Source organism: Copadichromis virginalis, linkage group LG14 (genome assembly GCF_057382275.1).
Source record: "Copadichromis virginalis isolate Kocher_CV1m ecotype Utaka linkage group LG14, C_Virginalis_male_GT1.1, whole genome shotgun sequence".
Classification (NCBI taxonomy): Eukaryota; Metazoa; Chordata; class Actinopteri; order Cichliformes; family Cichlidae; genus Copadichromis; species Copadichromis virginalis.
Window position 1 is genome coordinate 18,847,672 of NC_140631.1, and position 11,828 is coordinate 18,859,499.

General features: G+C 40.5%; 1 protein-coding gene across 1 annotated transcript; it reads left to right on the top strand.

The window, feature by feature from the left end:
• Positions 1-1,906: 1,906 nt before the first annotated feature.
• Positions 1,907-2,948, top strand: LOC146693819 (C5a anaphylatoxin chemotactic receptor 1-like). Its single transcript, XM_085478816.1, has one exon. It carries the CDS (start codon positions 1,914-1,916, stop codon positions 2,946-2,948), a length of 1,035 nt encoding a protein of 344 aa, XP_085334942.1. The 5' UTR covers positions 1,907-1,913.
• Positions 2,949-11,828: the final 8,880 nt, after the last annotated feature.

The following is an 11,828-nucleotide window of genomic DNA, read 5'->3' on the forward strand; positions in this document are numbered from 1 at the left end:
GATTGAACTAATTAGATCTTTTCATGCCGAAGAATATTATAAGTGCAATTGTCAATACATGGAAGAAAAAAATTATAACAATTGCACAACAATGTGCACGTAAGAATCTTCTCAGTGTAGGAATTAGGGATGAAATTCGTCTGTGGGTCTGGGGAAACATACGCCGAGTAATTGCCGAACACATATTGAACAATAAGGTAAACGGTACTCCACAAATAGTAAGGATGAACCTGATGACGAAAAGTACTCCTTGTCCCAGAGACTCAACTGGAGCTCTAATAAATGAATACAAAGCTGAAAGGTTTCTGTAAACTCTGGAAAAAATACTTGCATTGCTCGTTTGTTCATTCTCCTCAGATCTGTTAATAGCTGAAGGTTCTGGAGGGTAAACATTGAATAAATCAGTGCTGTAACTGTCACTAGTTGACGTGTCTTCATCAGAGTTGTTCATTTAAACAGTGGTTGTAGGAACCTCAGCTGTTTCAGAAGGTGACTGTTCATTTTCAGTTATATCTACAGAAACACTGTCTGTAGGAACCTGTGTTTCACTGGTGGGAGACTGTTCATCTTCAGAGTTGTTCATATGAACACTGGTTATGGGAACCTCAGCTGTTTCAGAGAGGGGACTGTTCGTTTCTTTCCTCACTTTCAGGTATCAAATTTAATCTTTGTTCCCTTGTTGTGTTTTCAGGTTCAAACAAGAATGCCCAGTCGGGTGTATCATACCGGTCCCTCGAATCTACAAATTGTTTTGATGTGGGTGATTGTTCTTTTTCATCTGTGTTTAGAGAAACACTGGGTGTGGGAACCTCAGCTGTTTCAGAAGTGGGTGGCAGTTCAGTTTCACTAGTGGGGGAGGTAAATGGTGCTCGACCAATATTAAGGATTTGGCCGGTGACATAAGTTACTCCTCAGCTCACAGACTCAACTGGAACCATAATAAAGGAAGAAAGAGCTGAAAGGCTTGTTTGAGCTCGGGAAAAAATTGTTTCTCCTTCCTCTTTTTGAAGACTTCCTCTAACAACATTATCATTGTCCTCAGATCCATCAAATTCACTGCTTGTGGGAACCTCTGTTGTTTCAGAGGTGTCTAGCTGTTCATCACCGCCATCAATAATTGGGAAAACAGGCCCATCATCTTCAAAATAATATTCTGTTCAATCAAAGACATCAGTATCTGAAGGAATTGTATGACTGTACTGGTCTCCTGGGTCGGGATTATCACAGACATCACTACTTGTAGGAACCTCAGTTGTTTCAGAGGTGGGTAACTGTTCATCTCTGGAATCAATAATCGGGAAAACGGGCCCATCATCTTCAAAATAATATTCTGTACAATCAAAGACATCAGTATCTGAAGGAATTGTATGACTGTACTGGTCATTTGGTTGGGGATTTTCGGGAACCTTAGGTGTTTCAGAGGTGGGTAACTGTTCATCTCTGGAATCGAAAATCGGTAAAAGGAACCCATCAGGCTCAACATAACAGCTGTCAAGCTCCTCAAAGCCATCAGTGTCTGAAGAAGTTGTGCGGCTGAATACTGAGCGCCGCATTTCTACAGAGAGTTTGGGTTGGAGATTCGTAGAAGCCTATTGAATCAATAAATTTTGTTAAAATTTGTTTTCAACGCTAGGTGCAGTTGTTGCCTTGCCTAATGATAAAGAACCTATAGTGAAACCTTTAGGCGACTTTTAGAAGGTGCAGTTGGTGCAGTGGTTGTTACCTGAGGAGTATTTAAGCCCTCACATGCCTTTAATCTTACACTTCAAAGGAAAACGTGCTGTGACGTCACAGTAGGCGGTAGGTTAGAACTTTCACGTTCAGATATTGTTGAATGAATCATTCTCTCATTCTAATGTTAATTTTATGCATGACACTAATCTATACCCTATACTTCACAGTTGTAAGGAATCATGGATTACGGTGACTATAATTACACATTTCCTGATGATAATTACACATTTCCTGACATTATTGAGTCTGTGACTCCTGAGATTCAGCCGATCCAGATAGTGGCTCTGGTCATGTACAGCCTTGTGGTCCTGCTGGGTGTGCCTGGAAATGCTGTGGTGGTGTGGGTGACGGGGTTCTGCATGTCCCGCTCTGTCACCTCCCTCTGGTTCCTCAACCTCGCTCTGGCTGATCTTCTGTGCTGCCTCTCCATCCCCTTGCTTATGGTCCCTTTGGTCCACGACGATCACTGGCACTTCGGTCCGCTGGCCTGCATGCTCATCAGAGGCCTGTTTTACCTGGTGATGTACTGCAGCATCCTGCAGCTGGTTGTGATCAGCGTGGATCGTTTGTTGCTGGTCATTAGACCCATCTGGTGTCAGAACCACAGGCGCCCCAAACAGGGTGCTTATGGATGTGTTGCTGTGTGGATCCTGGCCCTGATAGGCAGTATCCCACAGTTTGTGTACGCCAAGCAGATTGTGGCAGGTGACGAGAAGAGAGAGTGTAGGATGGAGTACACTGTAGACAGTGCCTGGCCTATCTCTGCTTTTCGCTTCCTGATTGGATTCATTATTCCTTTCCTGGTTATTCTAGTTTGTCACTTGGTGGTTTTCAGCAAGACACAGAGGAGAATGACACGAGGTCGGACTGGATCCAAGAAAACCCTGAGGGTCATCATCGCTGTGGTGCTGAGCTTCTTCTTGTGCTGGATACCTCTGCACATTGTGGTTTTCCTCATGCTGACCACCTCTCGGGTTTCCTCTGCGAGCCCCAAACTTCACCTGGCACATGTTGTAGCGCTCTTCCTGGGTTACTTCAACAGCTGCCTCAACCCTCTGCTCTATGTGTGTCTGGGTCAAAGCTTCAAAGACAGCATGAACCGCTCCCTGCGTAACATCCTCCACTTTATCAGCGAGGATCCGACTACCAAGAAGAGTGTCACTAATGTGGACACCAAGAGCACCAGTAATGGCAAGGAGATGACAACAATATGACTGTGCACTGACTGTAATACTTTTGCAATAGAATAATCGTTTCGCAAAAGAATAAGTAATTTCTGCTGACCTTGGCTTGGATATGAGCCCTTATATTTGACAGTAAAATAAATCGCTTGTGTATAAGTAAAAAAGGTCTGTGGATGCAAATACTCTGCCTTTACTTTTTGAGTCAATAAGATTTTTTTCTGGTTAAGTTGGGTGGTAAGTAAATATGTTTTCAAGAATGTTTTAAGGTTTAAACTTATTTCAAATAATTACAAAACAATGCAGTAACGTCCAGTTGTGCAAGTGTTCTTTTCATTAATCACAAGAGGGCGAAACACTCTTCTGATGCTCAGTTGCTTAACTCTTTCCCCTTTCAAAGCCTACTTGGTTCCCTCTTGAGGATCTTTTATATTTCAGGCCTGTTACCCTTGGGAAGATATTCTGATGGTGGTGTGTTGTGACAATGAGACTGGAGGAGAGGCAAGACTGAAATGGTCTGGACATGTGCAGAGGAGGGACAGTGGATACACTGGACAAAGGATGTGGAATATGGAGTGCCTAGCAGGAAGAGAAGAGGAAGGCCTAGCAAATTCATGGATAAAGGAGGACAAGAGGGCTTGTGTGACAGAAGCGGATGCTTGGAATATGGTGAGATGGTGGTAGACCTCTGCTCCGGTGACCTCTAAAGCAAGCAGCTGAAAGAAGTTGTGTAAAAGACCTAAGCAGTGTTGTCAAATGATCAGACAAAGAGTTCGCAGACTGTGCTAGAAAGACTCTTCTGGGGACCTGTCAGGCATTTAGCAATATGTGAAGTTAATATATACACAGTTTTTTTTTCTTCCTGGTATAACGTAATACACTTCCAGGTTAAATTTACTTTGTGGAACCACCTACTTTGACTTTTACAAGTAAAGCCACAAATGTAATTCACTCAAGTACATCCACAGGGTCTTGACAATTTAGGTGTCACAGTTTAGGTTTTCTTTTGTCGTTTTACAGCAGGGGTGTCAAACTCCAGGCCTCGAGGTTCGGTGTCCTGCAGTTTTTAGACAACACCCTGGGTCTACACACCTGAATCAAATGATTAGTTCATTACTAGGCCTCTGAAGAACTTCAAGACATGTGGAGGAGGCAATTTAGCCATTTAAATCAGCTGTGCTGTATCAAGGACATCAAAAACCTGCAGGACACCGGCCTTTGAGGCCTTGAGTTCGACACCTGTGTTGCATACATTGTACAGGGTCAATCTATGGGGGGTTTATCCATGATTAGATTTAACTAATATATAAAACCTGGTGTGTGGTGGATAAATGCCATTGCTTAAGAGATGTTTTTATCAGTTTTTGTCAAACTGATAAAAACACGAATGAAGACTGTGCGACCAATATCCTGAAATAATGTTTAAAATGGAAACACCATTCAGAGAATAGTTTAAAAAAATGCATGAACAACAACATTTTCTATTGAATTACTGTATATACTTCAGATTGTCTGCACACCTGCTGTTCTATTAGCAATACAAAACTGTATTTTTTTTTTAATTTATAGCTTGGATTAAATTTAAGTGAGGTTGCAAATAAAAGACTTAGATCATTAGAGTAATTTACAAATAATGTATTAACTAAAAAGTCTTAAGGACAAGAAAACAAACTTTTGGTTGGGCAAGAAATGCAATTAAAAGAGACTCACCAGGCCATGAAAGGGTTGTTCTGAGAATATATAGACTGAAAAGATTAAATATGAAGCATATTGCCATGTCAACATCAATAAAAGTAACTGTTATTGGACTTGTGGATGTGATATTGGATTTGTACTATTGTGCACTATTGTATTGCACATTGACAAAGCCTATTCTATTCTATTCTATTCTATTCTATTCTATTCTAGATATATCAGAAACACAAAATTAGAAGAAAAAGATCTGTCTTGGGAGGATTTTCAGCTATAACAGCTTCAACAATTATTGAAACACATTTAAAAACTCGAATATAGACTGGAAGACTGTGTGACATCATATTCTCCTCTAACATTGAGAACAAATACAACACATGTATTGACTAGTTATAGCATAGTAACATTTGTTAACTTGAACATTAACACTCAAAAGGGTGTTCAAAGGAGAAACATTTCCCTTATCTGGATCATTGTTACGTTTGATAGTTTTATGTTGTCATGAATATGAGATCTGCTGTAGCACTGTGTCTTACAGTTGGGAACATGTTAAGGTTTAGTCTGGCAGGAGGAAATTGACCTGTCATCAACAACTGAAAGATAACTGAGCTCAATTACACTGTCACATGGCACAGTAGACTAAATAGATGTAATTAAATGTGGAGAATATAGTTCATTTACTTTGGTAACTAAACACACGAGAGTTAACATGTGTGGACGGTGGGATAAATGAATTCTGACAGGATGCTTTTAGAATCTGCTCTACCAATCTAATAAAACTAATGCGGTGTAATACAACAGGCTTGCAATAAATTCTTGCTTTGTGGGAATTGTTATGTTCAGTCACTGAATTTCTTGATGTGTGTGTTGGTCTGGCCACTTTGGTTGATTTGCTTTATTGATTTGATTTGTGAAAATTTGTGATGCTCAGCTATACTGGTTTATACTATTAAGAATTTTTTTACCATTATGTTGATGCTCTAGATTTATGAAAATGTGATATTTAGTAGAGATGGCACGATACCACTTTTTATGTCCGATACTGATATCATAAATTTGGATATCGGCCGATACCGATATGAATCCGATATAGTGTGTTTTTTTAATCAATAAAACAGTTTTTTTAATATCTTGCTGCTTTTTGTATAAGTTCATACTCAAGTTAACCCCCCCCCCCCCCAAAAAAAAAGCCCCACTAAAGCTATTCTGTTATACCTGTATGCAAAAAATGCACTGCACCCAAAATATTTCATAGTTCAGCAATACTGATCAATCTAATAAACTTAAACCTACTCCATCCTCCCTATTCTGGTATTTTAAAGAGTAAGCACCCTAACTAATAGGGCTCTAAAATTCCCAGCAAAAAAAAACAAAAAAACGAAAAAATAAGGAACCACCCCCCACCTTCCACCTCATGTTGCTTAATCGACGTAATCAACTTTAATTTGATGCAGTGTGAAAAAAAATGCACAGAAATAAATTATTTTTCAAGAATAATTAAATAGATTCAACATCTTTCTTCAACAGAACTGCAGACTGCACAGATGGTACCTTCCCAAAGGAAAAAGTACTATAGCTTGCTAGGGTATATTAGACATAATAGTTACTATATACAGTAATGGACTTCTATTCATTTTACATCAGATTAAAACTTTGGGTGTAAGATTCAGATAATTATTTAATAAAAGCTAGACATTTTAAATGAGAATAAGAAAGAAAAGTATGTCTTTGTGCCCCCTTTTCCCTGTTAATGCCCTATCGGCCCCCTGGCTAAACTTTGCTAGATCCGCCCCTGCACAGTTACCAGCGTCAGCTACGGCTGGTAACTGTGCAGGGGATCCTGGTCTAGAAAGTAATATTAAATAAATTCTAACAACAGATTATCAAGCTTAAACGTGCTGCTGTTATTCAGCCGCTGGTTTCCTCTTTCTGGTGCAAAGTGGGAGATAAACAAACAAGAGAGACGGACTCGCGACAGAAAAGCCGATCAGCTGATCACTGATCAGTTTCATGATTGAAGTAGCAGCAGGAGATGGAGGGGGAGGGAAGAGGCAGTCGCTCCATATATCGTTTGTTAAGCTTAACGCGGGAATGCTTTACAAACATTCAGAGATGAACTTACACACTTGCTTTACTTCTCTCTGGGATCACTTCCTCGGAGATGAAATGCCGGATTGGTAGCAAGGCTACAAATACACACAGCCACTCCATCACGTGAGCATATTTAATGGATCGGATTACATTTTTTATTTTTCTCCGATATCCGATCCAGTAATTTACGTCAGTATCGGACAGATACCGATATGTAATATCGGATCGGTCCATCTCTAATATTTAGTATGATGACCCCCTATGAGCAACCACTTGACCACAGTGGGAAGGAAAATCTCCCTTTTAACAGGAAGAAACCTGGCAGAACCAGGCTCAGTGAGGGGCAGCCATCTGCCGTGACCAGTTGGGCGTGAGGTGAGAGATCCCCCTAACGCTTATTTACATTGCAAAAGAATTAGGCTTTTCGGGGCTTCCCATTATGCATTGAGGATTTCTTGTTCACTCACGTTTTCCACTCGTTCCTAAATAGAGTATGCCAATAATCTGACTTCTTCAGCCACTGGTCTGTGTCCATTGGTACCTGAGCAAGGAATACGATCTGCATTCCTGCCAGTGATAGAAGGTGAGCACTATGTTGCCTCTATCAAGCCTCACCTTCGCAATTGCCGCCATGTATGAGGTCCACCCGTGCCACTCTGCTCCAAATCGAGGGACAGAATAAACACCTTGGCGACTGTCACAGGATCTCAGCTACACCTTATCAAACAGGTCAGATTTATCAGCAGAAAATATCCCACTGCGAACTGAATCTAAGAAACGTGCATCTAATTATACTGGCTCTTTCACGATTCAATCAATGATTAACCCTTTGTTTGGTCATCTACTCTTGCTCTGTAATATGAAGATCCATAACACTTTTCATTTCTCCCAGCTCAAGCATCTGTGGACAAGCCTGTTGTAGCAAGACTGTAGTTATTGCACATTTTCATTGTAAATAAATTCCCTGTATTGGAGGAACCCTGTGCTTAAGTCCTGTTTTGCCTCCAAGTAAAACTGACAAAAACAGAAATTTCTCATACATTAAGTAATGCTATGGCTGTAACGACTCATTGACAGGATCTGAGAAAACGGCCATGAGACTATTGTATGGGGTACAGTTAAGCTTGAAATTTTCTTTAACTTGATGAATACTTTGATTCATTTATGACATTTGCAAAACATTCCCATCACCGTCATCCATTAACCTGCATGCTAACACTAAATTAAGAAGATCAACTGGGAAACCTTCAGCTATAGCAGACTGGATCATTGTTATAATGTTAAAATGCTGGCTTTGTTTATCTATTAGAATAGTAATGTGTGAAAAGAGAATGTGAATAACAGGAAGCAGCTCAGTGATGCTGGGAGATCTCGGTCAGTGGCTCTAATAGGGTTTCAACTTTTTTGCCCTGAAGACTTAGTGTAGTCATAATGCAAGCACCCACAACCTCCTCAACCAAAATACTTCTACTTTTCTCTCTACTAGGGTCTTATTGTCTTACTATATTTTGTATTGCAAAAAGTATTTGGGCGTTTTTCAACATATTGTTTTTCTGCTGACCTTTATTCAGTTGAGTTCAGAGATGACCTCCTTCACTTCCACCCAGCAGTGCTCCACCCTTCAAATGGCATTACTTCTGAGCACTCAGTGCTGTGAAAATGTTGAGCAAAAACACATTTTCACAAAGCCAGCTTCCTGATATTGCTATATTATGCAATGTGAGTCTTATTTTAACTTTTTTGGAACTTTTTGATGACTTTGTGTTTCATTTCCTGATTTTTATTTTTTTTTCTAATCTTGGTGATGTCACCAGGCTAAACTGGGAAATCATGCCAAAGCTATTTTTCTCCTCCTTGTTTATGGACAACTGTTGTTCTCTTTTCTTCCACCATTGAGAAACTGATCTCTCAGTTGTGGAAGTGAAAGATGCTGATTAACTACGGGGTCTTAATGGCAGCAGTTACCACAAGGTTGTAGTTCACTTTTGAGAGGCACTGTGAAGCATGGCACAAAGGGAGGCAGCAATAGTGGCTTTTTATTACAAGAGCTAGATATCACTAAAAACACTTTAACTGTGCTGTAGCTTCCGAGTAGGTTAATTTGTGAATAACATTCTAATATGAGAGACATGTTATGTTACTGTCAAATTATTGTTATGAGTTTAAGAATAAACTCTTTTTTCCTATAAATGCAGGACTGCATTCATTTTCAGGTGTTGAGGTATTTTGTTAAAATATTAACAAAGGCAGAAATAAGCCATTTTAGCTGCCCTGACACATACTCATACACAAACTCCTGACATACACCCCAATAAAATAACAATTAAATAACAATTATTACTAAAATATCTTAAACCATTTAACTGAAATCAAAGGAAGTTTTATTTCTGGACTTAAGGGACACTGAATACAAAGAACTTGGCATTTTAACTACAAAACTCTAAATTGACAGGACACACCGATCACAACAAAGAACAGATGAAAACTAGGGGCTTAAATACACACAGGAGGTAAACGGAGCACATACCTGGGAACACAGGCAAACTAATTCTGACGAATGAGCCCATGCACATGGCACAAAAGCACATGGCACAAGAGACTATCAAAATAAGATCAGAAACAAACAGAGACAGAGACTCAACTTTTACAAACTCGAAGAGTAAACAAACACAGACACGTGATCAGGGCCACAGATGAAGATAACTACATACACTCAACAAAAATATAAACGCAACACCTTTGTTACTGCTCCCATTCCCCATGGGATGGACGTAGAGACCTAAAATTCATTCCAGATACACAATATAACCATCCCTCCCAAACAGTGGTCACAAATCAGTCCAAATGTGTGGTAGTGGGCACATCTGCCATATTGAGATAATCCATCCCACCTCACAGGTGTGCCACATCAGGATGCTGATCTGACATCATGAGTAGTGCACAGGTGTACCTCAGACTGCCCACAACAAAAGGCCACCCTGGAATGTGCAGTTTTGTCTCACAGCAAAATGCCACAGATGCCACAAGCAATGAGGGAGCGTGCAATTGGCATGCTGACAGCAGGAATGTCAACCAGATCTGTCGCCCATGCATTGAATGTTCATTTCTCAACCATAAGCCGTCTCCACAGGCGTTTCAGAGAATATGGCAGCACATCCAACCAGCCTCACAACCGCAGACCTCGTGTAACCACACCAGCCCAGGACCTCCACATCCAGCAGGTTCACCTCCAAGATCGTCTGAGACCAGCCACCCAGACAGCTGCTGGAACAATTGGTTTGCACAACCAAACAATTTCTGCACAAACTGTCAGAAACCGTCTCAGGGACGCTCAACTGCATGCCCGTCGTCCTCATCGGGGTCTTGACCTGACTCCAGCTCGTCGCCGTAACAGACTTGTGTGGGCAAATGCTCACATTCGATGGCGTCTGGCACGTTGGAGAGGTGTGCACTTCACAGATGAATCATCGTTCACATTGTTCAGGGCAGATGGCAGCTGAGAATGTCCCAGTTCTTGCATGGCCAGCATACTCACCGGACATGTCACCCATTGAGCATGTTCGGGATGTGCTTGACCGGCGTATACGACAGCGTGTACCAGTTCCCACGAATATCCAACAACCTCGCACAGCCATTGAAGTGGAGTGGACCAACATTCCACAGGCCACAATTGACAATCTGATAGACTCCATGCGACGATGTGTTGCACTGCATGAGGCAAATGGTGGTCACACCAGATACTGACCGGTTCTGGGTCCCCAGACCCCCAATAGCGCAAAAAACTGCACATTCCAGGGTGGCCTTTTGTTGTGGGCAGTCTGAGGTACACCTGTGCACTACTCATGATGTCAGATCAGCATCCTGATGTGGCACACCTGTGAGGTGGGATGGATTATCTCAATATAGCAGATGAGCCCACTACCACACATTTGGACTGATTTGTGACCACTGTTTGGGAGGGATGGTTATATTGTGTATCTGGAATGAATTTTAGGTCTCTACGTCCATCCCATGGGGAATGGGAGCAGTAACAAAGGTGTTGCGTTTATATTTTTGTTGAGTGTATTACAAACTAAGAAGAAAAATGAAAATATAAACAGATTACGAACTTGGAATGAAACCATAAACTAGACACAGACTAGGTAAACTAACACAAAGATCAAGACTGATTGACTACAGGAGACACTATAGGAAGGAGACAGAGACATGAGACCAAGACAGACTGGAAACGAAAGTGGAATTAACTAGACCAAGGAACTAAGAACTAGAAACATAAATAAATAAGCTTGGAAGCACATGGGAAAATACTGAACACCAAAGGACTAGGCAATGAAGAGCTAAAGCATAATCACATTATAAATCTAGAAACAAATCAAAAACCCACAAAACTGAAGAACTGGGTTCAAAGCCAGGGATCCTAATAGGTATATTTACAAAACTGGGAAAGGTTGTTTGCTTTATTAAGAATGAGACACTTTTGTGCATGTGGAAGTGAAAGAGAGAAGCAAGTAAAATGATGACTGGTGCCTAAAACATCAGGTTTAATGTAAAGTAACTTTATTGAACCTTATAATAAGTTCTCCCTTTGTTTAAAGCTAGGGATCTGATGATTTCATTGTTTCAGTGGATAACAAGCAACACTATGTAGCCTTTTTTTTTTTTTTTTATCAATCAAGCCAAGACATTTGATCATAAATGCCTAAGCCAAAGACTTGTCAATGCAGGGTTGTCTGAAAAGAAAAAAAACAAACAAACAGTTGGATCGATTTAAAATTATTTATGAGGCTGGTCTCAGTGTGTACAGGTAGAAGGAAACACTTCTAGCTTCCTTAATGAAACAAAGGAGTGCCCCTGGATTCTGTTCTAGGGCCACTGTTATTTATTTTATATATGAATAATCATAATATCACTACAGCAAAGTTTAATTTTTATGCTGATGACATGTTCATATACTCCTCTGCACCCACACTTAATCAGGCTCTCTGTCATCTCCAGCCAGCATTCAGTGCAGTACAGCATTAACTGTGATTTAAAACGTTTTAAATGTTGACAAAACTAAACAGATCAAGATGTTCTCAAATTCAAAATCTAAACCACTGAACCTTTCAGGTATTACAACAGTTCAGGGCT